The sequence below is a fragment of the Egretta garzetta genome, unplaced genomic scaffold, assembly GCF_000687185.1.
Source record: "Egretta garzetta isolate BGI_Z169 unplaced genomic scaffold, ASM68718v1 scaffold40, whole genome shotgun sequence".
Classification (NCBI taxonomy): Eukaryota; Metazoa; Chordata; class Aves; order Pelecaniformes; family Ardeidae; genus Egretta; species Egretta garzetta.
Genome location: NW_009258484.1, coordinates 4,886,823 through 4,913,664, shown reverse-complemented (window position 1 = coordinate 4,913,664; position 26,842 = coordinate 4,886,823). Strand labels below are relative to the sequence as shown.

The 26,842-nt window shown below is 46.8% G+C and overlaps 1 protein-coding gene and 1 long non-coding RNA gene across 3 annotated transcripts in view; one reads left to right on the top strand and one right to left on the bottom strand.

The window, feature by feature from the left end:
* Positions 1 to 2,352: 2,352 nt before the first annotated feature.
* SLC7A1 (solute carrier family 7 member 1) overlaps positions 2,353 to 26,842 on the bottom strand; it is a 37,433-nt gene continuing 12,943 nt past the window's right edge. For both annotated transcript variants that reach the window (XM_035900203.1, XM_009644985.2), the window contains exons 2-13: positions 23,034 to 23,160; positions 21,520 to 21,903; positions 17,251 to 17,409; positions 14,615 to 14,789; positions 12,784 to 12,908; positions 10,959 to 11,181; positions 10,001 to 10,140; positions 8,327 to 8,429; positions 6,370 to 6,581; positions 5,899 to 6,047; positions 3,376 to 3,484; positions 2,353 to 2,620 (exon numbers count right to left, since the gene is read on the bottom strand). In XM_035900203.1, coding sequence (XP_035756096.1) covers positions 2,511 to 2,620; positions 3,376 to 3,484; positions 5,899 to 6,047; positions 6,370 to 6,581; positions 8,327 to 8,429; positions 10,001 to 10,140; positions 10,959 to 11,181; positions 12,784 to 12,908; positions 14,615 to 14,789; positions 17,251 to 17,409; positions 21,520 to 21,889 — 1,875 coding nt within the window. In that variant the 5' untranslated portion in view covers positions 21,890 to 21,903; positions 23,034 to 23,160 and the 3' untranslated portion in view covers positions 2,353 to 2,510. The remainder of the gene's footprint in view (positions 2,621 to 3,375; positions 3,485 to 5,898; positions 6,048 to 6,369; positions 6,582 to 8,326; positions 8,430 to 10,000; positions 10,141 to 10,958; positions 11,182 to 12,783; positions 12,909 to 14,614; positions 14,790 to 17,250; positions 17,410 to 21,519; positions 21,904 to 23,033; positions 23,161 to 26,842) is intronic.
* LOC118452882 lies at positions 15,515 to 18,411 on the top strand. Its single transcript, XR_004842746.1, has 2 exons — positions 15,515 to 15,546; positions 17,990 to 18,411. It is a non-coding gene; the product is annotated as an uncharacterized LOC118452882 (long non-coding RNA).

The following is a 26,842-nucleotide window of genomic DNA, read 5'->3' as shown; positions in this document are numbered from 1 at the left end:
TGTCCAAGCCGCAGCGACTGGAGCAGACACTGGCTTCATTTTGTGGGGGGAACTGCACTCAAAATGCACCCTGAAGAGTGCCTAGGAGGCCATGAACACATTGCCTTCACTCCCTCTAATTCCAACCCTGGCAAGAAGAGCCTCCCAGTGTAGTAGAAGAAAGCCAAGATTAAAACTCTTCAGTGGCCAGAAAGGGTATAAAGTCTCTCTTGGAAACCTGTGAGAGACAGTCCGTGGTCCTGCTGTGTAATCCAGAAGATGGTCTGGTTCCCCTCCTGGTCAAGTCATGCAGGGATCTGTTCTTCAGTTCTCCAGCCCAATGACAGGGACAAGAACCTGTCCCTTCATCAGCAAGGGCCATGCTGACAAACAGATTAAAGATTGTCCAGTGTTCAGAGGCAGCAATGTGGAGGACACCTAGGAAAGCATCCACACAGGTCAGGAGAGGGGATTTCTGCAGTATCTATTTGGGATGCTCCATCCCTGGAAGTGTTTGAGGTCAGGTTGGACAGGGCTTTGAGCAACCTCATCTGGTTGAAGATGTCCCTCCCTGTGGCAGGAAGGCTGGACTAGATGATCTTCAAAAGTCCCTTCCAACCCAAACCATTCCATGATTCTATGTTTTGTTTTCCAGTACAAGCTAAAGCATGAATAAATCAGTGGCATACATTGGCATGGCCCACCTTCCCAGTGCTTTAAGAATCCTTTTTTTAGGGTAGCAAATTTGGATGGGGAAAGCTATTAGAATTAAAAAAAAATTTCATCTTGCAACAAAACCAAGACATTGCCAACCAAACACCAACCCTGGTCTCAACTCCACATTTCCCACCGTTCACAACACCCAGGCTCTGGAGACGATCTCCAGCCCCAACAGGAAAGCTCCTCTCAGCAAGCCAGATCCTAGAGCTTAGCGATACTTTCTGGGCTGTATGCACTACTGGGACCATGAAGCCCCTGCACACCCCCATGGCTCTCCCGGGGCAGGGACAGACACCAAGCACTGCTCACGGATGAAGTTCAAGTCCCTGAAGATTTTCCTGTGCTCCCCCTGCTCAGGGCAGAAACACATTCCACCCGCTGACACCAAACCAAAGCCTCGCAGCCAAATCCTTTGCTAATGCCATGCAGCTGGCAGGCAAAACTGATACAGGGAGAGGAAAAATAGGGCCCCGCTTGTTGTCAGAGCTGGGCTCACTTCTACTAGCCACCCCACCACTGCAGCCACACCACCGGTGATTTCCGAGGCAAAGAGGTAGGACGGCTCTTTGGAGACACCCGTTCTTTCCAAGCCATTCAAGTACTTGCACTGAATAGTTTTATGGCTAAACCTGGTAATCCCTCTGCTGAGTCTACAGTCAGAAAAAACATCTGCTGGCATTACCTGCACGTTGGCAAATGACCATTCACCCGACAAGCAGCGACCACAAACCCTCCCAACATTTCACAGCAGCGATGCACTTTAAAGCATATGAGTACGTAGTTAAAAAAAAGTTAAATACAACAAAAACTATGAGATCTGATAGTTAGAAGAATGCAAGTTTTGGAGGCGCTTTCTTAACCAGGCGAAAGCTGGTGTTTGGCGAGAGCCTTTTTTTGTGCGTACACATGGGGTACAGCTGACATCGGGTGAAGGACGGATCTGATCTAAGCCTGACAGTAGCACTGCAAAATCTGCTCTGTGTATAATCAGGTAGAGTATCTGTGGGGAGGTAATTCCCGTGGCTACTGAAAGACAGACCTTTGTGAGGCCTCGTTTCATAGCAGCATTTAAGGTTAACTGGCATATAGAAGCAGTTTTCTTTCTACACACTGGAAAAAACAACCAACAAAAAAACAGGAGAGGGAGGAAGGGAAGTGCATAGCCCCAGATTAGCTGACAGCGTCACCAGGAGTATACCAGAGGTGTGGCTTTTTTCCTTGTGATCCCTTTTAACTCTGCTACTAAGCAAACTGCAAGCTGCAGCAACAGGGCTGTTTGGAGGCGCTTTCTTAACCAGGCGAAAGCTGGTGTTTGGCGAGAGCCTTTTTTTGTGCGTACACATGGGGTACAGCTGACATCGGGTGAAGGACGGATCTGATCTAAGCCTGACAGTAGCACTGCAAAATCTGCTCTGTGTATAATCAGGTAGAGTATCTGTGGGGAGGTAATTCCCGTGGCTACTGAAAGACAGACCTTTGTGAGGCCTCGTTTCATAGCAGCATTTAAGGTTAACTGGCATATAGAAGCAGTTTTCTTTCTACACACTGGAAAAAACAACCAACAAAAAAAACAGGAGAGGGAGGAAGGGAAGTGCATAGCCCCAGATTAGCTGACAGCGTCACCAGGAGTATACCAGAGGTGTGGCTTTTTTCCTTGTGATCCCTTTTAACTCTGCTACTAAGCAAACTGCAAGCTGCAGCAACAGGGCTGGGGAGTCCCGCATTACCAGATGTAACCTGGTTCGGGATCCCCACCACAAAGCTTCCTTCACTGCAGCTGTTCCCCTGTTGCCAGTAAGCCAAACGTGCAGTCATTTACAGCTGTCCAAACCAGTGTCCATGTTTCTCTCCACAACTGCTGAGGCTGCGTGGGTGGCTTCCACACTGTGCCGTATTCCGTAAGTAAAGTAGATGATAAAGCCTGCAGAAGCCAAGGGGAGATGGCACCATTAGCTCTGTAAGGAAATAAAAACGCTACTCACACCGATCAACATAGGTTACACCAGGGGTAAGTCCAGCCATCCTGATGGCTAGCTTCTAGCGGACAGCCACCACCTTCCTTAGAAAAAAAGCCATTAACACAGGCATCAGTCTTTTTAAAAGACAATCTATCTGGGCCCCAAACAGGGGGCTGATTACAGAATAAACCTCTAATGGTTTTCAGTGAGTTCACTGCAGTCCACTCTGCAGAGAGCTTTCTCTCTCCATCTGTGTGCCTACAGCATCCATCCCAGTAAAGTACATCTGCAACTGATGCTAATCTTAATCGTTCTCATTGCAGCAATTTCCCTGGGCCTTTCAGGCAATTCAGCCTTCTCCATATGGCTACTGGGAGCATCTTGGGATGGAGCTCAGCTCCTTCAGCTCCAGAAGCAGAAGCCCCACCACTTGGACTGCAGTTCAAGGCCAGCCAACAAGACCTGCTGTATGGTTTCTTGTTGGCAGCAAGACCCATAAGAGTTCATGGGTTGCTGTTTTCTCCTCACAAAGGCTTCATGACCCTTGAATTTAAAACAAGGCTTGAGACACACTGCCTAAATGGCTTCAGTTAAGCCACCAAGGTTGCCCAAGGATGATGACAGTGCAGGATCCTTCCCTGGAATGCTACAGTAGGTTTATAGTTAACAAAATCTAGTAACTTTGAACACTGATTTTTTTTTACTGTCTCAAACTCACCTATAAGCATCCAGACTGCAAACCGTACCCATGTGCCTAGGTCTAGCTGCATCATGAGGTAAACGTTCACAAAAATACTCACAACAGGAAGAAGGGGCAAAAGAGGTACCTGAAAAAGAAAGAGGGATACGTTACATCCACAGGGCTGATCAATGTGCAGGCAAGAACATCGCATCCCTGGTAAACGGTAAGTGATGGCTGCTACCAACTCTTCAGCTGCCAGATCTGAGAAAAGGCAAGGTTAGACCAAAATGGAGGACATCAATCCACCATGGGAGAGGGATGTAAACAATGCTGTTCACCTGTTTTAAGAATAGTTGTCCTTGTTATGTGGTCTGGAAGAAGGCAAGAGGCAAATTTCAGCAGCAATACTAAATATGTGTGGGGCGAAGGAGAGAAGAGGAAAACCAAAGACTGCATCATGACAGGCACCTACTGAAGACCAGGAGGAGGCAAAGAGAATGTCAGAGGAGGTACGTGAAGAACTTCATCCAGCAGGTACCAAGGTAACTGAGCGACACAAAGCAAATTATCCCAGAGCAGAAGAAAAACAGGAAATACTGTAAGAGATGAGTGCAGCTATACCAAGAATGCCTCAATGACCTGAGACACAAAGAAGAATGAGACAGTAAAGCCAAAAAGCAAAAATCAAAATATGCATACATAGCACAGGCATGTAAAGACAAAATCAGAAAGAACAAATTATAAACATAGAAAGGGGTTTGTGAATATGGTGAAACCAAGAGGAAAGTTTCTCCAGGAACTTCATTCCTAAGAAAAAAGGAGGTTTACAAAAAGAAACAGGCTGAAATGTTATAGGCCTTTCTTGATTTAAGCTTCATGAAAAAAAAAATTATGGTGAGCAGCTGTTCACATCATTAGAGAAAGGGGATGGGCACACAAATTAGAAAACAGAAGAGTATTTTTCTAAATCAGGCTTTGTCAAGTCAGTAGGGACAAATGAGATTTCCCTGGAGGAGTGAGTTATGTACCCAGATATTGCAGAAGTGATCTCTGAACTATTAATAGGCATCTCTGAGAGCTTTGGTAGACCAGTAAGCTCTCTGAAGACTGGAGAGGGGAGACAAATTACCTATCAAGAAGAAATACAGAAAAACAACCGGGGAACAAACCAGTCAGCCTTGGATTCCCAGAGAGACTTTGGAGGGGGGGGGGGGGGAAATCACTAGACAGTCAGGTTGTAAATATCTAAAGGACAACAAGGAGATAAGAAACAGGCATTACAGATTTAGCAGTGACAGGTCTAATACCTTTTTTCTCAGACAGGGTAGGGGCTGAAGGACTAAAAAAGGAGGTAAAATATCATGAGTGTAAGGCAAAGAGATCTCCTCAGAAGCAAGTTCAGAAAATACAGTCTAGATGACAGTTCCTAAGTTTTCTGCTCCTGGACATTTCTGTTTCCACTTATGGGACCATAACCCCAAGATGAGCTGCAAAAACTATCTTAGGCAAATTATTAAAGTCAGAGAAATTACTGAAAAACTGTAATTGAAGAGCAGTGAACATGAGAGCAGTTTGGAAGATGGGATTAGAATCCAAAACTAATTTAATGAACCAGGGAAACAGCCTGAAATCAATATGATAAAACATGTCTTGCAGGATTATACTGGGGGGAAAAAAAAAAAAACCACCACAAAACCATCCCAGTGTTTGTTTAATACTGAAAGGATGGTGTGCTTGGACAGTGCTGGAAAATGACTGAGTTCCTGATACTTGTGGCTATTAAAGAGAGAACGGCCATCCCTTAGTCTCCATGGGGACTAAGTAGGACATGAAAGCGCACTTCCTTAGAGCCTTTTAGTGAGTACCCCTTTCATACTCGTACACAAGCTTGCTTCTTGGATTCTCTCTCCCCTGTATCCACAATCTGACCTGTCCCTTCAAAACCATCCCCTTTTCTGCTGGTCTCTGTCTCTTCCATATCCTGTAACAATCTGCTTTCAAAAGCACTGTCCTGCCCTTCCCTTTTCACCACATCTCCACCGGGTTCTGCCCTCCCAGCTTCTCCTGGACTCCAGCACTATTTACATTTCCTTCTAATTCTTCTACTGTCGCCTCTGACTTGACCACGTGTGACTTCCTCTCCTGACTCCCTCCTCACCCCTTCAGTCCTTCTTTCTGTGCTGAATCTGCTTCTGCCCACAGGGCACTGCTGGGCAGCAGGCTTCCTGACACTGCTTCTGCCACGCATTCTGCAGCAAAGCATCTGCACTGACATTTGAGGTTAGATCCCAAGAGGAAACCACACTCGGAGGCTGAGCTCAGCTCTGGTAGGACATCCCTTTATGCACTAAGCACAGACTACGAGAGGTTGCAGCCACGTTAGCTGGAGAGCTCAATCAGCTCTATTGGCAGCCCTGCACGGAAAAGGTCACATCATGCCTATATTCTCTGCACGTCCATTTGGCCAAATCTCCCCTTCTGATACAGGCCAACATGCACTTCCTCCTCCAACCACCTCCCAAACAGCTCTTTACCAGCTACACCTCCTAGGACACTCACCTTAAAGGAGAGCTTGGTTTTGCTTTCAGGCTGTTTCCGTATAACGAAGCTGACAATAAGAACAAGGATGGCAGCAATAATCCATACAGCCTTTATCACAATGCTTGGTTCAAGGACAGTCAGGATACAGCTACCCACGATAAGGAAACCTGTGAACAGAAACCAAAAGCTTACCAATTCTTTTTTTAGGAACAGGAAAAAAAACCACAGAACCACAAGTAGGCAAAGCAGAATCTGAAAGCTAGGCAAACAAACCAGCAACACACAAAAAAGGTAACTAAGAAATATGCCCTTCCCCCTATACACCCCCCTCCCCCATCTGTGGATTTCTTTTCAAGTCATAAATTTAAGCTGTAGATCTTCAGTCATTTTGGCCATTACAAGAGATCACCAAAATGACAGCCAGGAGGTGAGCTTTCCCACCACAGTGAGTACAAGGACCTACGAGCTGGCTCACTGCCCAGTGCTTACCAATGATGAAGGCTGAGACATTCACCACCGAGCCAGAGAATTTAGAAGGGTCTGAATTTGGGGGACACAGTATGGCTTTGAGGGAACATTTCTCCTCTTCCTCTGGCAGAAATCCAGCCTGCGACTCACTGGTGCTTACAGACTCGTTGTTATCCGTCTCCTCTGTTGTCCTAGCCATCTGGTATGCCAAATTAGGCTGTTCTGGCTGATACCTAGGAAAAGGGAAATCAAACAAAGAGCATATTGGTTTGGTGCAGGGTACTGTTCGTTTAAAAGCCACACAAGTAGCCACAGCTGCACCCCAGATCACTACAGCACCAGAACAGGCACACATTACGTCTACACCCTTCTGGTTTAGGGGGAAATCTGAGGAATAACATTGTCATAGTATGAGCAAACATGGTCAGCTATTATCACCTACAGCTTGGTTGTAAGGTCAGTGTTTTAAACTGGACAGTGCTCTCTTTCATAAACCCTGTCATCCATGTCACCAAAACATGATGGGGTCATAGCAGTGAGGACCAGAGAAGGAAGCGGCAGAGGGACAGACAGATGGTCATAACTGGGCCATCAGGTTATCTGTGGCAGTTCAGCTCTTGTATTTTGGCATGGAGGTGGCTGAGCTAACAGCTCAGCAGATATCGCACCCAGCAGCTGCTGACTGCACCCCACAGCGACATTTCTGATGCCCCATCCTCCTCCATCCCAGTCTCTTCTTCTGGCTTGTCTGCTGCCACAAAGGGAAAGAAGAGGCAAACAAAGAACAGTACTTTTTTGCTGCGTGTGCAGACAGCACCTCATTCAACAGGGCCCTGATGCACAACCATGTGTATCCACAAAGAAAAAACACTCTTCCAGCCTCAGCTCTTTTTCACAGGTTTTGCCCGTGACTCTCAGCCCACAAGCCTGACTAAAGGAAAAGGCTGTTTTGAAAGACATCTTAAAAACACCCTGTGGGGATCTATTTGTAATGAGGGCATTTGTGAAACACTGCAAAGTGAGAAATGCAGTGAAATCCTTGGCTCCAGCCACAGCAGGGTATTAGTGGCAGGACCTTACAGCTTTGGAAACAATTCAGCTGCTACTTCATCAGGCAGCCAATGGGGCAGCCAAATCACTGCTCAGGCTGCTACAAGATAGGCTATCAGCTCTGCAAATCTACGATGGGGAAAATGCCATACAACGCATACAGCAGCTCGCAAAAATATATTAAGAAGCCATTTACAGCTGTATGGAGAAGAGGGGACTGGGAAATCAGAGGAAAAGTAAGAAGGGCGAGGAAAATCATCAAGGATTTTCAAGGAGCAGGGTGGACAGCATAGGCACAGAGCAATGATATTACAGTACAGCGTTAGCCCTTCATCTGCTGCAAGACAGCTCTTAGTTCAATGCATTTTCTGTGAGCAGGCAAAAAGCCTCCACCAGACTTTGAATGAGTCGTTGAACACAAAGGTATTTTTCAGTAACATGATCTTCAAAATACAGTCCTCATGGGTAGAGTGCTGCTATCCATGAGGTGCCAAGCAATGAAGATACTCAATTTTTAGCTTAGGTTAGGGAAGCCGTGGGACCTCAGCGCTTCTAAAAGACATGCTCAGCTTTTTTGTTGCTGCTAGGCTTTATCTTGAAGCCCTTTTCAAAAAGTAAGATGACCTGAAACTGTACCCCACAGTTGGGAACAAGAGTGATGATGACACAGGCATCCAGGACCACCCATCTCTCATCCCTACATGTTGGCATATCTGCCAGGGCAGACAGAGCTCATCGCAGCAGGAGTGGCATGGACTAAGGGCTAACCAAATTCAGAGGACACCCTTGCAGATAAAACTAGCACAGTCCCCCATGAGCTTAAAGAAACAAGTTCTTCACATGCTTATTGCTGGAGCTATGAGGGCATCTGATTGCTGTGTGGATTTCTGTCTGTGTGGTACAAGAGAAGCTGTTTCTACATCCATACCTCAGTACCAATACGCAGGCTGCCACCAAGGAGTAAGCCAGGAGGGTCCCAATGGACATGAGATCCACAAGATCTTTCAAGTCAAAGAGAAAGCTCGTAATAGCTGTAGGAAAGGAAGGTGAGAGAGGGAAGAAAAATCAGTAACACAGTATAACATGCACATCTCAGGAGCCTTAATGGCAATGCAGCACACATGTGACTTGCTCAGGACTCAGCTGGGGAGCTCAAGCTGTTCTGAGATGGGGAAAGGCAGGACTGGGGGCATGAATACCCTGAGCCTTGCAGGCTGTCCTAGCACAGCATCACTCATTGCCAGAGTCCCCCAGTGCAGCCACAGCACCCCTAAGGCCACTATTTTCTCCTGGAAGTAGCTAGAGGGAACAGAGGACAGGCAGCATCTTGCTCCAGTGTCTTGGCTCAGCTAGGGCGAAACCAGGCTTGTGAACACAATGGGACCAAACATCAAAGAGGGCATCTTGAGTTAGCACGCCTTGTCATGGAGATTTCCAGAAAAAGGTATCGACTGCCATTCCTTAGGGATTACCTGCTTACACACCCTCACCCTCAGGCAACCCCTGGTTGTACAGACCTTTGTATAAAGGCCTTCAGAAGGAGAAGCAAGTAAGTGGAGACACCATAGTCAAGACATTAAGGTGACACCATGAGAGCACAGGGATGTCAGAGCCGAGCCTGGCCCAGCTTGTCCTCAACACACCACTGGGAGCCCAAGAACCAACGCAACCTTTAAGCTCATCTGGCAAGTGCTGTCCCTGCAGCTTCGTGTGTGCTTTGGTCCTAGAAGAGCTGAAGGGACTGCAAAGCACTTTTTTTTACTTTATCTGGCTCTTTTTTCCCCAGTCTGGACCCAAGGCCACCTGAGAAGGAAGGTGCCAGAGAAACGGCTGTGAAGAGGCTCTGTGGGTCCCAGCAGCAGGAGCTGAGACATTTCACAGGAGCCCAGAGCCCACGGTGGCAGTTCAGCACCAACTCCCCACCAAACATGGCTTGTTCTCACACTGACAGCTCATCCCACATTTGCAGCGGAAGGTAAAGAGGAAGCAGCAAGGCTCTCCTCTTTGCTAGGCATGGCGAGGAAGAGGGCGGCTGTGAGAAGACGGTAAGCTGCTCATCCTTGCTCTTGTCTGGGAGGTTTAATTCCCATATTCCTGGGGGCCAGGAGAGGGAAGAGAAGGACAGGATGGCTGCCAGCTGTGACTAATTGATTAACAAACGCCTGTGCCACGTGGGCCATCTGCCTGTCTCCGGCTGCTCTGGTGTCTTCCGCCAAGCTGCTACCCACAGGCAGCGCGGTGTCTTCAGCCAAACCAGGCTAACAGCCACAAGGATGCTGGGGCACCACTGGCTGCCACCTTGCAGGGGGTTAATTATTTTTAAGGCCAGCAGAGCACCCAGGGAGCGGATAAAGGCAATTCTTGGCATGAGACAGGATGTCAGCAAGGAGCTCTGAGAAAGAGGGACAGGCACACAGTGAGCTATTCATGCTTACCCAGCCCCTCCAGGGCATGCCCTGGAAACCCAAGGCACGCTCTGGGAAGTCGTGCTGTGCAATACATCCAATTAATAAGCAGGCTAGAGTCAGGTGGACTTATCTGCCCCTCCTAGGATGAGCTTATGTCTCCTTACCATGCAATCATGTAAATCTTTGGATCTTACCTGCAATGGACCCTGATGTCACTGTTGCAATTAATGGAGTTTTTCTCTTCTCATTGACTTTAGCCAAAAATTTAAAGAGAAGACCATCTTCTGCCATAGCATAAATTATTCGAGGCATCGGAAACATAGAGCCAAGGAGACTAAGGACACAGAAAGGAGAAATAATCCACTTATATCACCTCCTGCTGAGCACAGGCACACAAACAAAAACAAGTTTATGGCAGTACAAACACAGAACAGGTGGCTTCCGTTCACTTCAGCTTCTCCTTCAAGGGCTCCTTCCATACAGTCATGTTGCTGATAGCTGGCAACTGAGGTACAGCTCTGAGATTCTGGATACCTAAACTTAGCCATGGGGCATGAAAACAGCCAGACTCTCAGGTAGGAAAGCAGCCGTAACTCCTATGAGTCTCTGAGTTGCTCACCTAACTGTATATGTCTAAGTTGATCTGAAACAATAGGCCTCTAGAGTGCAGAAGAACATGACGTAATTTGCCTCCAGACTGCGCTGCCTCCCAGCCAGGTGGCTGTCCTGCAGGCAACCTGCAGACATACGGCCCTGGATATAGTAAGCCCCATATGCTCCAGAAGATGCACCCTGCACTACCTGATACAAGTCTGCTCTCCACCCAGCAGGCCAGGATGTCTTGTGGGCAAACTGCAGAGTTGCCTTCATGACTTAGTCACGGAACCATTTATATTCCAGAGATGCACCTGCTGGGTCAGCTGCTAAGATGGGAGTTTCTGAAGTGATACTGGTCACGTGCATCTCTGAAACCTATCACAGGGTGAAACCTGGCCCTTTTGAAGTCAATAGCTCTGAATTTAATCCCTGGTCTCAGCTCCCTTCACCTAGGGGAACACAGGGAAGGCAAAGCCCTGACATACACCATTTTTTAAAGGAGCCGGAGACAAATGTTTGCCTTGAGAGATGCACAAAGGAAGAACAGTGCCTCACCTCGTAGAAAGCGCACACAAGGAACCAAGAGCCACTGCGTAATTGGCTCCATCCCAATCCACATATTTAAAGGCATTGGGTAAAGGGCTACAGGTATCCAGCTGGCAGTAAGGCATCATGAGCGTCAGGGCAGCTGACACGCCAAAATAAGCCACGAAGCAGATGAGCAGAGATGCCACAATGCCAATAGGAATGGCCTTCTGAGGGTTTTTTACCTCCTCACCTGGAAGAAAGAAATTGAAATATCAGCTCAATGACGAGCAAGAACTTTACCCCAACTTAGGGCGTGCTGGCTGGGGCTTTCAAAGGCTCCATGGGCAGCGAGGTGCTGCTTGACCATGTGTGGAGCTGCATGCTGCCGATGGCCTGCCCCAGCCTGTTGCACCCACTTCTGCTGCTCCTGTCACTCCTTCCGACGTAAACATTTGTGGAAGTCTTGTAAACTCAGGCACAGAAATGATCCAGATAGAAAGCAGTCTGTGATGGGTTGACACTGGCTGGACACCAGGTGGCCACCGAAGTTCCCCTCACCCCTCCCTTCTTCCCGAACTCAACTTCAACCCCTGTTTTCTTTATCTCCTCTCCCTGCGCAGTGCAGGGGGACGGGGAATGGGGATTGGGGTCAGTTCATCACATGCTGTCTCCGCTGCTCCTTCCTCCTCAGAGGAGGACTCCTCACACTCTGCCCCTGCTCCAGCCTGGGGTCCCTCCCACGGCAGATGGGACTGTCCTTCCCATGGGGTGCAGTCCTTCAGGAACGGACAGCTCCAGCATGGATCCCCTGCAGGGTCACAAATCCTGCCAGCAAACCTGCCTTGGCGTGGGATTCTCCCCCACAGGGCCACAGGCCCTGCCAGGACCCTGCTCCAGCACGGGCTTCCCACGGGGTCACAGCCTCCTTAGGGCACCCCCCTGCTGTGGCGCAGGGTCCTCCCCGGGCTGCAAGGGGAGATCTGCTCCCCTGTGGGCTCCCTGGTCTGCAGGGGCACAGCCGGCCCCACCATGGGCTGCCCCAGGGGCTGCAGGGGAATCTCTGCTCCAGTGCCTGGAGCACCTCCTGCCCCTCCTGCACAGTCATACAAAGCATCTGAACCTGGGCCTTCCCTGTTTGCTTAATTGGTAAAGCTGGAAGTGTTTTCTGTGGAGTCTGACCTGGTTAGTGTCATCAGTGACCAACCACAGGATGGGCCCTGCAGGCAAAGAAGGGAGAAAGCTCACTTTGTGGGTTATATGGTCTTGCTGCCTGCCATAGCAACTAGAATTCAACACTAAAGCACCCAGGGACTTGGACACAGTCAGCACTTTTGAGTATTAGGAGCAGCTGAACCAAAAGTATATTTTGGGCTGAGGTTCAGAGGGATGATGAATGCAATGCTCTCTGGCCCCTCACTACAAGAGAGATGTTGCATTGCTGGAGCATGTCCAGAGGAGAGCAACCAAGCTGGTGAGGGGTCTGGAGCACAAGTCATATGAGGAACGGCTGAGGGAACTGGGGGTGTTTAGTCTGGAGCGGCGGAGGCTGGCGGTTAGGAAAAACTTCTTCACTGAAAGGGTTGTCAGGCTCTGGAATGGGCTGCCCAGGGAGGTGGTAGAGTCCCCATCCTTGGAGGTATTTAAAAGAAGAATAGATGAGGTGCTTAGGGATATGGTTTAGTGGTGGGATGGCAGGGTTAGGTTAACGGTTGGACTCGATGATCTTAAAGGTCTTTTCCAACCAAAGCGATTCTATGATTCTATGATTACTCATTGTGCTGTACAACATTACTGAAAGCCAGTCTACCAGCAACCAAGTTCATAATCAGAATGAAGACATCTTCCCTCTTACCTGTAGTAGCAATACAGTCAAATCCCACGAAAGCATAAAAACACGTGGCTGCCCCTGAGAGGACTCCTTTCCATCCATAGGGCATAAACCCTCCAACACCGTAGAGCTTTTCTTTCTGTGTTTGACTGAAAGGCATGGCACTGGGTTAAAGTCATCCTGCCTAGGTGGGAGTAATAAAACTATTCATGCAGCTTGTAACAAAATCCACAGCTGGAGTTTGAAGGAACATGCTCTCCCTTTCACATGCCAGCACACAAATAACGGGCAAAAATGCTAAGCCCTACCCACTGCTGAGCTTTGGACTGGCCTGCAACAGCCTAGGGAATGCACAGAATAAAAATGGTTCCCACCACCTGTTTTTTTGGGGCAGATAAAAATGTCTTGGCTAAGACAGGGAGTAAATAGCATGAATATTAAAATTGCTCTCCTAATATTACTGCACGTGTGTAGATACACATATTCATTTGAAGATAAGCTTTTGAAAAAACACAATATATAATTCTGAAAACTGAAGACTGAGAAAAATGTAAACCACTTTTCACCTAAGATGGACTCAGATAAAGTGTAGGTGAGCAGACATTAGAGATCAATGCAGGGTGCCAGGACTGTCCAAAATCCACCCAATCCTCCATTCTCAACTTCAAAATTCCCAGTGCCAATTTTCATACCCAAACTGTGCTTGCGACTTTGAGGGAGGAGAGGAGCCTGCATCCCTGATGCACCAAACGCTTTGCTGAGCCTCATCCAAAGTTCATTCAAGTCAACAGACACCTACTGATCACAGTGCACTCTGGATCAGGACCCCAGATCCATGTGCCTGTGTTGAGTCATGTATAACATACCCTTCAGCTCAAGTGACTTAGCTCACTTTTTCAAGGAAAAGCCTTTGTAAAGATGAATTAAGGCAATTAAATTAAAGTAAATCCCAAATCTGCAAGTCTTATCAGGTGTAAGCATCTGAACTCTCTTGTAGAAGCTCTGCTGAGACTTAGATGAAAACTGGCCTGCTATTTGCAGAAATAGCAAAACCCAGACGTGGATTATTCTGGAAATAATGATAAAGTAAAGTAAACCCCAGGCAGATTTTACAAAAATAGTACGTGCTACAGGTCAAAGAGCTACACTTACACTTCGAAGCTATTGCACTAATTGCTCCTTCCATGGGAACAGCAGTAGGGAAGGGGGGGAACCTTTCCTATAGAAGCAATTTGTTCACAGCAGGCTGAATTTTGCAGAGGCTCAGTAAGCAGCTTGTACACAAGCCAAACTTGACCCATGCAAAATTTATTAATCTCTCCAGCTTTTGCCAAACTGTGCTTCCTTGCAGGCCAACATAAAGGGTTTAGGTAGCAAGCCAGGACTGAGGTGATGTATGTGAAGATATTTAAAGGCCCTTTTTCTGTGTTGTACAGCCTCAAACAGAAATGAACAGGCCTTCTATCACTGGCAACCCTTGCAAGCTCCTTAATTTTGGTCTTGTATAGGAAAACAGAAATTTGGCCAAGTAGGAAAATGCCATTAAAAATGGATTCATGGTACGCTTGCTGCAATGCATTAAAATAATCTGCAACTTGCCTTCATTTTACTGAGGCATTTGGGACAAGGTCTCCAAAAGGTACAACAGTGCCTCAAGGATATTGCCCAAGTGTCCACCTACAGAGCTATACCTCGTCATGGCTTCATACCGGCACTAGAGCCGGCCTCATCACCAAGTTGTTTGGCAAAGGAGGGAGCCATCCCATTCACCGGTTTTCTGAACCACTCCACAAACCCCCCTATGAACTCGACATTGAAAATGCATCACTTTCAGAGCTGAGAAGATTGAACCTACTTGTTTCCATAAATGCCGCAGCTGGCGTTGTAAATTTCCTGTTCAGTCAGCTGCCAGTTTTTAGTAGACCCTTTCACGAAGCCAGAGACCATGACAAAGCCAAGGACGAGGATGTTGATGCAGGTGAACACTTTGTTCACCAGGACAGATTCCTTCACGCCAAAAATTAAGAGCCCTGGTGAAAAAACAGCACATAGGCAGTCAGGTATTTCTCCACCCCCAGCAGGCACTGGGGGTTTGCAGAGGTAGCCCAGCTCTGTTCATGCTGTGCTCTGCCCAACTTATCACACCTCATTTCTCCACAAAGCCAAGCAGCTCAGGTAGGTCAGGATTAACTCACTCAGAAGGAGGAGGACTCCAGCCCAGACATTACTACTGCAGGATGTGACATACCTTCCCACCCAACATGCCCATTTGGCATGTGCCCCTGGTAGAGTGCTTTGCTAACACAGCTAAGCTGCTTCCAGGGCTTTCAACACCAGCTCTGGTCACCTCATGGTGCTACGCTGTGACACCTAGACAGAGCCTCAAACTCCACCCAGAGACATAGAGAAAGCACCCCAGGCGGTTTTCCATAAAGTAACATTGTCTTAGAGGTCTTGGCCACATTCAGAATTTATGAACAACACTCAACTTTCCTTAGAAGCAGGGCGAAATACGAGCAGGGACTGAATCCTCCTACTACAGCTACAGCTACTTCTAGTGCTGAAGACAAGGAAGAAATTTTTTACAATGAGGGTGGTGAAACACTGGAATGGGTTGCCCAGGGATGTGGTGGAGGCCCCATCCCTAAAAACATTCAAGGTCAGATTGGATGGGGCTCTGAGCAGCCTGATCTAGTTAAAGATGTCCCTGCTCACTGCAGAGGGGTTGGACTGGATGACCTCTAAAGGTCCCTTCCAACCCAAAGCATTCTATGGTTCTATGATTCTGTAAGAAGGTGGCATCTTGGGAATCTTGTTCCCATTTAAATCAGCAGGAGCTTTGCCAGTGAGTTTAGCAAGAGCAGGATTTCAGCCTGTGACCTTAAGAACATCCATGTGAAGAACACCACGTCTACAGGCTTTGGCAACCAGCATCTCACTGGGGCATAGCTTGGCTTCTCAGAACGACAAGTTCTGGTAACTTGTGTTTGCTCTTCAGGTGCCTGATTTTCAAGAACCCAAACCTTTAGCCCAAATCTAAGACGGCTGGGGGAGAAGGTAAAAAACTTCACGTGGGCCTGAGGGAGAACAGAAGCACAATAGGGTGTCAAGGCACTTCAAGGAGAGGGGAGCACCCTGTGCACTTACCTTTTCTTCTTTTAAAATAGGAAATAAGCTGAGACAGCCACATCAAGGAAGTGTTTGGTAAAACTGTGTATCTGCCCAGGAAAACTTCTAAGGTACCTTGTAGAAATCTGAAGCTCAAGACAGTGCAAGCAGAAGTAAACTTCTAGTGCTTATATTTGGGACTAAAGCTGCTCATTCAGCAGCTTTTTGTAGAAAAGGATGGTTTGCATTTTTTATTAAAATCCAGGGAATTTGCTCCATGCAGGGGAATAAAGCTATCGGTAATCTGTATAATTTCACACCTGAGTAGTGCTAAAATAAGGAGTCCTAAATTTTTTTAACTGTATCTGAGGTGAAAGACCAGATTCTAATTAGAAACTAGAGCAATTCCTATATACAAAAGAACAATGAGGAAAACCTCTCCCATTCAGATGTAGTCCTGAAAATAGGGGGCTGCTAATGACTTCATCAGTCCTCGATACAGTCCTAGATCCAAATGCAAACTCAGATGCCAAAGCATTTCTTGCTTATGAAGCCTGTTCCCACAAGCACAGCTCACGCTGTGAGACAAACTCCTGATCGGAGTGGGAATTGTTGGGATAACCTTGTTGGGGCGACCCTGTAGCTTCTGCATTCTGGAAACCACAGAGGTGCACATGAGAAGCGTAATTTTAAAAATTTGCCTAGATCTGGCAATGCTTTGCAAGACCCAATTGGAGTAGAGGTAGAAGTTTCAATTTTACAAATTTTCAACACTTTTCCAAACTCTCATCAAAGCCTTGGCACTTTTTTAGAAAAAAAGAGGACCTGACTGTTTATCACACTTCTTTTTTTTTCTTCAGAGTCTTGCATTCACTGCTGCAAACTGAAGCCCATATATATTTTAAAAAAAACCTGAAACAGTAGTACGTGAGGTTGTTACCGAGTCCCACTTTTTTTTTTCCTCATGTTCCTGGCTCAAGGCACTGAAAATTGGTAGACTATCACAGGGGGAAATAAGGTTGATAGAGCAATAGAACGAAATTCTTGTGTAACAGATTTGTGGAGGGAAGGATTAAACTTCCATACCTGATTAAGGATAACAAGCCACCTTTTCTTTTCTTCCTTATATAAAATTTGATTGAAGGTTTTAAAGTGGCTCACAAAATACCAAGAATGCTCCCCTCTAATTAAAAACCTTGTAAACAGGCTATGCCCCGTGCTAACTCCACAGCAGCTACACAGGTCAATCCAACACTTGTAGCAAAGAAAGAGCCTTTGATATGTTGTCCAAAATAAATCAGGACTTTGTGCCTATTCCAAAAGTAAACAATGAAGTGAGAGAAGAAGGAGGTCCAAGACTTAAAAACCCCTCCAAGGTTTTACCTGTTAGGATGATGATTATCACCACAGCCAAGATGTCTGGGTATTTTGCTAGAACTCCGGGAGCGTCCATCATCATGTATTTTTCAAAAAATTTTTCAATATGCCGACCTATGATTTCATCAAACGTCGCACTCCAGGCTCTGGCCACGCTTGAGGTTCCTGCCAGAGGACAGAAAGAATGTAGCTCACCCTTCGTGGCTGGCACACATTCCAAAGAGGGGGCACCTTGCATGCCTTTTTGCCATGGATGGCCTCAAAGCAACCTTGCATGTGCTGCCCGGGTGCTGGGAGCAGCCTTGCCTCTGCAGGTCCAGCCCACAGCCTGTCTTCATGCCTGACATCTGCTTTGATCGTAACACACGCAGATGGTGGGTCTCAGACTCCTACTCAGCTGACAAAATAAAAAAAATCCTTATAGTGGTTTGGCTTCTTAGTAAATCTCAACTTTGCCTTACGATACAACTTAGACTGACTCTTTCCTTAGGACCCCGACAGCCTGAACTTCCCCCAGACCTGGTAATTTCTCCTACTAGAGAGGTCTGAGTCTCTTCTCATACCAGCAGAAATCCCTGGCAGCCCCAGCTGGGTGACTGCAGCCCAGGTAGAGGGATCTTACAGAAGCCAGCTGGCCTCTGGCAGCACAATGCTGGAGCACCAAAGCTTGGACCGCAACACTCACCCAGCTCTGTACGCTCTGCAATCCAGCAACATGCAGGTCTGCTCCGACCTCCAGTGCTAGCGCATCCAAGCAGGATGAAGACTCAGACATAACGTACAGGGTATCTGAGGGTTAAGTCAGCCTGTTGCAGGACGCTGGCGATGACCCAGAAAGCGGCACAACTCCTGCCTGCAGCAAGTGCTTAGACTTCTCCCTCCAGGGCCGCTGTTTGCTGCAGTTCCTGAGAGCACCAAACCATGCACAACTTGCGGGGATGGGGAGTGAACCTGGAGTCTCAGGACGACCAAGTCCAGGGCATTGTCTTGGCCAGAAGAGTCATTTCAGAGAACTGAAATAGTAACAGTGAAGAGCTACCACCAGGCAGTGACAGCATTGTGTAAAACAAATAGGTTTGGGTCTTACACAGTACACTATATTTAACAGCATCTAATTGCATGATATAATTACTACTGTACATAATTACCTAGTTAAAAAAAAAAAAAGAGGTTGGTTTGGTTTTGGTTTGCAGAGCAATTCCTCAGAGGACGCTGTCAGGGCCCCCTTCCATCTAGAACAGTTTGTCCTGACACGTTCACCTGCAGGTGGGTGTTCAGGTCCTGACTCTGGCACCTGCAATCATGTCAAACGACGCCTGCGCTCACCTACAGCTGATCCCTCTGCAGCAGCGGCGGGCAGCACCTGCGCAAAGCTGGGAACACTGACCGCCCCGATCCAGCCTTGACACAGTATAAAAATAAGCTGCAGAACAGACCTATCTGGAGACTCTTCCGTTCACTGAGACAGCGAAGTGGAGTGTGAATGCTTTTGAAGAGGTGGGACATCAGTGCCACCAACTTAATCTTGAAAAACTCCAAAAGTTATTGCATACTACATTACAATTTTTCAGCTTAACTTTGGCACGATTTGAGGGAAGAGACTATTTCTTTAGTGCTATTTTTTTTTTTGTCCTGGCTCTAACATTTCATGTTCTAGGACATGAACAACCAGCTCCTGCACGTGTTATATTAGATGCCAGTTGCTTGGGTGCCAGTTCCATGTAACTATCAGCCGTCTATCCTGAGCTCTCTGTAGCCAACAGCCTTGAGGGAGCGGGTGGAATCTGACATAACTTCCAACATTGCAGAACCTGGATAATATCTTACTGTTGCTAGAGAGCATGACGCAAAGACATTTGTCTTGTATCCAGGAGGATTTACTAGTTCTGGGTCAGTGTAAACTCGCCAGATTGACCTGGCTCCTGCCCGCAGCACATGACTCCCAAGAGAGCCATGGAGCTCAAGCACAAGGCTCACTGCAGGAACAGGCACATGCTGGGAGGTCACCATGTGCCCCAGGAGACCCCAGCGGCAGCTACTCGCCAGGGATGCTGTTATTCATCCTGTTACCAGCTCCCAGTTCCTGAAATGCTTCCCACAGTCTAGCATGGTTCCCCAAACCCACATCATTGCAGAAGAAAGTCTGCACCTGGTCCTGGATACATTCTTCCACCCATCTAGACCATGACTGATCAGTTGCACGCCTATTTTTGTATATCACTCATCTCTGAGACCCCACACCAGCCTTCCCCCCAGGCAAGTCACTTCAATTAATTACAAGCTATTGGCCATCCATCTCAGGACCCCAGGATTTCTTTTTTTGCACCCCCCCCAATACTTTCTCAACAGATGTCTGAGATCCTCAGCATGAAAACATGGAGTTGGCAGAGCCCCTTACAGATGCAAGCTCCCACTACCCCACCTGGTTTTGGTGGCACTGCTTGGCATTTTCTGCAGCATGACTGAGAATAAAAATTGGCTTTCTGCCCCTCTCAACCCCCAGCTCTGAAATGCAGCATGCCTGACAACATGTCTTTCTCCTCCACACACCTGAAGCTGCTGGGAGTTGCCCTTGTTCACAAAATGGGCAATTAGCATGGGGAAAAAGGCTGGGTAAGATAAAGAGACCTGTTCACATCCTCCCCCAGTTGTTTTTCCTGCTTAGCTACCCTTCCTCCCAAATTATAAGGAAGTCAGTTGCAATCATGCATTTTTGTCACAGGACTGAATTAAAAGTAACAAAGTTGCATTTGAACACATTCATGGATAATATCTACTTATTTTTTACTGAATATTCTACCTTGTGATAATACACTGAGCAGCCAACTCTGAAATAAAAACTGAGGCAGTGGTTCAAAAGCTGTTACGAGAGGCCAAAAAAAAAAACCTACTCAGAAATACCAGCCTCAGCCCAGATCCTGGGAATGTAACATTCAATATGTAAATCCTCATTGTGCGTTTGCAGGATCAGGTTTTGGGACAACATCCATGGCTATGTCAGTCATTTTGGTGGTCCAGTATCATGGCTGGAAGGGCCATATAACGTAACTAGATGAGGAGCATGGAAGAGACAATTTATCATTACCTTTCTGGAACAGAAGACAAATCACCAAGAAGCCTGTTCAATTTTTCTACGTGTAGCCTAAGCAGAGTCCATTTTAGAAGTCTGGAGGAAATTATGTGCTTACTTCTTTTAAAAACTATTTTTATCATCTTCTTGCAGTGAACCTGATTCATAAAAGAACCACAGGACTCAGATTTCCTATGGAGATGAGTTTAATTGACTCTGGCTTTTCAGCCTCTCATCTCTTATTAAAAAAAAAAAAAAAAACAAAACCAAAAAAACCAAAAAAACGTAGAGGAAGAAAAGGTTTCAGGGAGCACAAACAGCAGAGCCAGCATGATCTCAGACAAGCAGCTGCTACGTCACTATATTGTTCTTGATATGATCTTACCTTCCCCAGCACCATGGGAACTAATCTCCAAGGTAACACTTCCACATCCCATAACATGCATTTAGAAAAAAAAAACACCTTCCTTTAATAATTTAGCATAACATCAGTTTTCATTTTAGCTAGTAAGTCTTCATTCTCAACTGGCAAGTCGGTTGCAGCCTTAATTACAGGCACGATGACAGGCAGCATGCCCAGAATGTGCTTGAAAAGACACGAATCATGAATTAGCAAAGTGTGGCTTAGCTTTAATATACCAGCTGAGTTGTAAGCTGCACGGTTGGAGCTTGATCCAATGCCTCTCCTAGTGGGAGTCAAGGGCTTAGAAGGGATTTGGTTTGGATGTGTCAGAGACTGTGAACCTGCAGATCACCCTAAGCTTAAGCCTGCAGCCATTCACAAGACAAAACTCTGATCTCCACGTAGTTTAAACAGGTCTCAAAGGGACCAGGAATTAATCCTTGATCAGCTGGGAGTACAGATGCTGCTGTGTAAAAGCATCCTTCCATCAGCAACTTCTTTCTCAGCAAAGGGGACACGCTTTTGCTCCCTGGCAAGTGTGCAGCAGCCAGGGGATGCCAAAGGGATGACATGGAGCTTCAGAGGAAGTCGCAGCAGCAATAATCCAGCTTCAGAACAAACCCTCAGCCCAACTGACAGGAGCCAGGAACAACGCAGATGAGTCCTGAAATCCACAGTGCGTGCAAGACTGCAGTGTCTATTTTGTAACAGCAACATAGGTGCCCAAACAAGCCTGATCTTACAAACTAGGCTGCCATCCTGGACTAAAGCTAGGGTCTTGCAGTGTACCCACCATACTTACCGATAACATAGGAGAGGATTAAATTCCACCCTGTGATGAAGGCCCACAGCTCACCCACAGTCACGTAGCTGTAGAGATAAGCTGATCCCGTCTTAGGAACTCGAGCACCGAATTCTCCGTAGCAGAGTCCAGCCAGCACTGAAGCCAAGGCGGCAATCAAGAAGGAGATAACAATGGCAGGTCCTGCATTTTCCCGTGCCACGGCTCCAGCCAGTATGTAGACACCTGCACCTAAAGTGCTGCCTACACCCAGAGCCACCAAGTCAAACGTGTTGAGGCATCGGGAGAGCTGACTATTTTCTCGAGTGCAGTCCACATTTTTCCGTCGAAGAAGCTGGTTTCCAAAATTGGTAATTTTCTGACACTCCATCTTTGTGTTTGGGCCTGAAAGAAAGATGTAGCCATCGTTACGTGGACCAGGATACCCCCTGAAACAGCATCACCGCACAGGGACACTGCTACAGCCCTGTCACATTTCAACAAATGAATCTTCCCACTTTCCACCTTTTTACATGACAAAATGTCTCCTTTGGAATTTTACTTAGGCTTAGCACAGGAAATTAAAACAGACAAAACCAAAGCAACTTCCACTTTTTGCTCCTACTCATGCCGCAAAGCCTGCATGATGCCGGGAGAGGTGTGGCACTCTGCCCCAGCTCCCACCCTGCTCCACAACCACCCCGTCCACAGACAAGTGGTCAAGCCAAAAATGCAAAGCCTGTCTTTCAGATTTCAGACCGGTTTTCCTGGGCTGGGAATTAAAAAAAAAGACAAGATATATATAGAGAGACATATATATATATATTTTAAGTCTCAGGGTGAACTAAGAAGTGGGCATTACATCCCAGAATAAGGCACCACACATGCTACTCTCCCTAGAGCACAAGACAACCACATGCCACAGTCAGTGACACCATCTGCAGCCAAACAGACCTACTGGGACATTTCCCCTCTCTAAGCTCCAGCCACAGACAGCAGCACAGGCTGCTGTTGCCTACAACTGTGCAGGCTGAAATAGATACAATTTAGGAAAAAGGACATGCAAAATTGAGTTTGATTTAACTTGGTTACACTGAGGCAAAGGCTCAAGCTATTTTGCATTTGCAGTCACTGGAATGAGAGCACAGAAGCACTGCAAGGACGGGGGTGTTTAATGAAACTGTGGGGCAGGGTTTCCAGACGCGGCCCCATTTCAGCAACTGCACTATTCCTGTGTATAGACCTGATGGTATGGCTGAAGAGCGGAGTGCAGCAGCTTCAGCACGTAAGCAGCTCAGGTGCAGCTCCCCTGCTTGGGACTTTATGATGGGATTAGCAGCAGGGTAAAGCAAACCCCTCCCTGTGGAGGGATCCCCTATGAAATCCTTCTTGAGTTTCTCTGCCCATGAGAGAGACGTTATCTTGGGATAGATTTTGCTATGTAACTCATTGAGCCTACAAATTTGACCATCTGCATAGGTGTCCACCTAACACAGGCAGTAACAACACTCATTAAATGCAACAATTGGTCAAACCAGCACGGCCAGAAGTGGGGTCAGCTCCTCGAGGACATCCGTGGAACCAGTGCTGTTAGGGAGTCTGTTCCTTCAAGATTTATGACCTTGGACACAGCCCGAGTATGGAAGTTTTGTCCCACTCATTCTGGAAAAAAAAAAAAAAAAAAAAAAAAAAAAAAAAAAAATCAAAATTGTCCTTGCCTTTAGAAAGCGGCTAGAGCGCTCCTCCTCACAGCATTACCTGAATCCATGAGCACAGCATTAGAACGAACTTCTTGCTTTTTACACTGCCAAGTCTAGCCCCACTTGTCACAGGCAACCATGGCGTAACATCAGGCCTTCCCTTAATAATTTCTAGGTACCTTATCTCCACTGTTGGAAAGCTGCGCCACTCTACTCTCCAGCCAACATGCTTTTGTAGGCAGTATTTACTCACATGCTCTTGTGTCAAGAATGGCCTTTCCCTGCTCAGGTGGTTACCCCAGTGTTCCTTTAGAGATCTGTCATAAACATTCAGCCTTCATTTTGCAAAGGTAAATGATCCAAGCCCCGAAGACACAGGCAGTCCCTTGCCTTGTCTGCAACTGTCTACCTCTGAACAGCAGTATGTCCCATTAGCAGCCTTTTACTTGTTACATCAAGAGTAGCCATAAGAAGCAACAAGAGCATCCCAAGAGCAACCACCAAGAACTCCAGTGGGTACGTCCTCTACCAGTGTCTGTTTTCCTCTCCCAGTCCCTGACTTCTCACTAAAAAGTCCTTTTTGCACTGTGCCAGTTTCCTACTAGTCCTCATCTTCTTAAATATCTTCTTGTGAGGCATGCCATCAAAAGCTTTACTCAAGTCAAGATACAGGAGAGCTATCATTCTTCCTTTTAACCTTAAAAGATACAATAGTCACCCACCTTCCCTGTGCCTCTTATCAAATAAAAGTGTCAGGTAAATCTGCCACTCTCTGATAGATAAACTCACTTATCTCTTCGCTCTTCTCCAGTCAACGGGCACCACCATCTACTTCGACAAAGGTTTCACTTTGCTGGTGCACTGCTGTTTTCATGCCCTGGTTCTTTCTGATTACCCCGTTCCTGACCCTCCTCTTCTGAGTGTAGCACCCACTGGCTGTTGCCATTTTCCTCAGCCTACACTCTGCCATCCCACCTTCATCCCAGCATCATCATCATCATTTAGAATTTGGCACCTGGATAATATGATGCTCTCCACAGCTAGGATGAACTGTAGGACCTGCTGGATTACTCCTAATTCATATACACAGAAAAACACATACCAAAATAAAGCAGTGTTGAGGGAGCTGTAACAAGGCATGTTCTTCACCTTGAAAGGGCCTCCGGTGGAAGAAGTCCATCACTTGCGACAAGCATCAAGAAAGTCCCCACAGAGCCACCAAAGACTACAGGCAACCTAAGCCAGAGTAACAGAGCTGGCACTGACAACAACCTACCATGCTTTTACAAATAGATTTGGCTCCAGGCACCACAAAATCACTATTATAAGACCTGCATTCAACTATTTAATGCCTGTTAGTGTTTCTGTTCTGAGCAAAAGCATACTTTAAAAGTGAATACCGTAGTTGTCCCCATTTACCACACTGTGGTTAACACTGCAAAGAGCTTGTGGAGCGCACAAACCTGATATTACTGGGATGAACCTAAACCTGAGGATGCTGCAGGGGCATACGTAACGCACGCCAACACCTGATGGGTGCTCAGCCCACAGGAACAGCCACTCCAGGATAGCCTCCCCTGTAAAGTATGCCGTGCGGACATCAGATTCTCAGCAGCAACTGTTTTGCTCTGCAAATCTACAGGGTGCCTGGACACAGCCTAAGAAGATGAAGAGCATCTTCCATCTTAGACTGCATCCTGTCGCTTCAGGAAGCCCCAGCCCGATATCCACACTGCACCATTAAGCCCAGCTTCAGCAGCAGGGTTTTCAAATGTTTCTTCATTAATTATGGAAAAGGAGAAAGGTTCTTTTATTTAGATGCAATGCTGGACTAAGGCATCAACTTTCTAATGAATAGCACCAACAACAGAACAGCGGTATTGTACACTCACATCAATAGTATGCCGAGAATAACATGTAGGCAAAAATATTGCTAAATGTAATTTACAGTATGGTCAAGTGAGATTGGTACTTCATCAGCTCCAGTTAAAACCCAGTGTAAAAGATGGGAAGATACATGCTAGGAAACTTAATTAACTGAGTCAACTATTAAATCCAATGCTTCAATTTTGTCACCACAGCATCAACTACAAAATCAAAAATCCTCTTCATTTTTACAAGACACCAGTCATAAACCCTGGCTTAAATCCCTTTCTCTTGGTCTTACGCTAACTCCCCTACTATGAGAAAGTAATTACAACTGCAGGAACAAGGCTGAGGATTTGGAAGTCCCACCGTGTCAGGAATTGTCTCCTCCACCAACAGCTCTCAAACACGCTCCTGAGGGACACGGATTCAGACTAATGCAGAAAGGTAGGTTTCAGGCCAGTCTTACAAAAATCTCATTTGGTGAACCATGGGAATTCCCAACACACACAGAGAGGGAAAACTGTTTTCTCCCTTCAGAAGGAAGATGGACCTGTTTACCCAACGGTATTCATATGTGAATTTGCTCATACAGCCTCCTTCCCACTTGAACCTTACCCAAATCCATGTCAGCCAGGATTGCTTTCAGCTGGACACCTGGCCACCTCCCCAGAAGCAGGAACAGGGCAGTCCTAAACTTTGAACTGCAGTAAGATGACAAGAACGCTGCACTGGAGTGTGCCCTATGAATTTTGTTGCTTTCTAGGACAATGCAAGTCCTAGGCTCTGCTTAACTCCCACCAGAGTGATGCAGAGATCCCACTGATGCCTGCATCCTACAAAGATGACAGCAATGGGGTGAACTCATCCACCCTGCCCAGTGGTGATGGTGGTGCCTGTTGTCAAGCAGACAGTGCTCTTCTGGCTGACCTCAAGATCAAGATGTCAACTTTGTCCTGCCCCAAAAGCAACAGAATGTCCAAGTATCTCTCTCGTGAATAAAATACCTCCTACAGCCTGCAGGTAAGAGACAGGGAGCTGGGTGCAGGGCATGGTACCTGCGCTGCAGCTGTATTCTGCATCCCTCACACACAGCGCTGTCCTTCATCTCACAGATGACTGATCACCATCCTAAGCATCTCTTACATGTTTTTGCTGATTTTGAAACAGCAGGTACCAGATCAACCTTTCACTTTCAATCATATTTGCTGTAGCTTGGCAAAGAGACCTTCAATAAAGACAAGCGTGGGGGTTTTTTGGGGGAGAACAATCTTCTGGTTTAGCAGGATGCAGTACAGGGGGCCATTACACCTCTGCCCAAAACCTTTCCTCTGATATCATTTGTTACCTTCGCAATTGTATCAAAGGGTGATTTTGGCGGAGATTATGACTTTTTCCCTCCTTAGAAGTTGGATCCGGCTGTGATCTCACTTTCTGAAACAGCCCTTCTTGCCTTTGAAGTGAGGAAATGTGTTCTGGGCTGGTTCCGCTCACTCCCACTCCCAACCGTACTTGAAACGACGAGCCTTTTTTTGAATGTACGGTCAGTACTCCTGTGGCATAACACAGTCCTACACACATAGAACAATATAAGTTACTCCAGAAACCACACCAGATGGTACAAAACCACCTTCGAATTGAGGAAACTTTATCTGAATGAACACAGATTAGCTTTGTTCTGCACACACCCAGCTCTCGCCCCTGCTTTAGCTCCAGTTTCTCTGATGAGAAACTCTGAGCTGCAAGCCCCAGCCGCTCAGACCCTGGGTAGGAAGTAG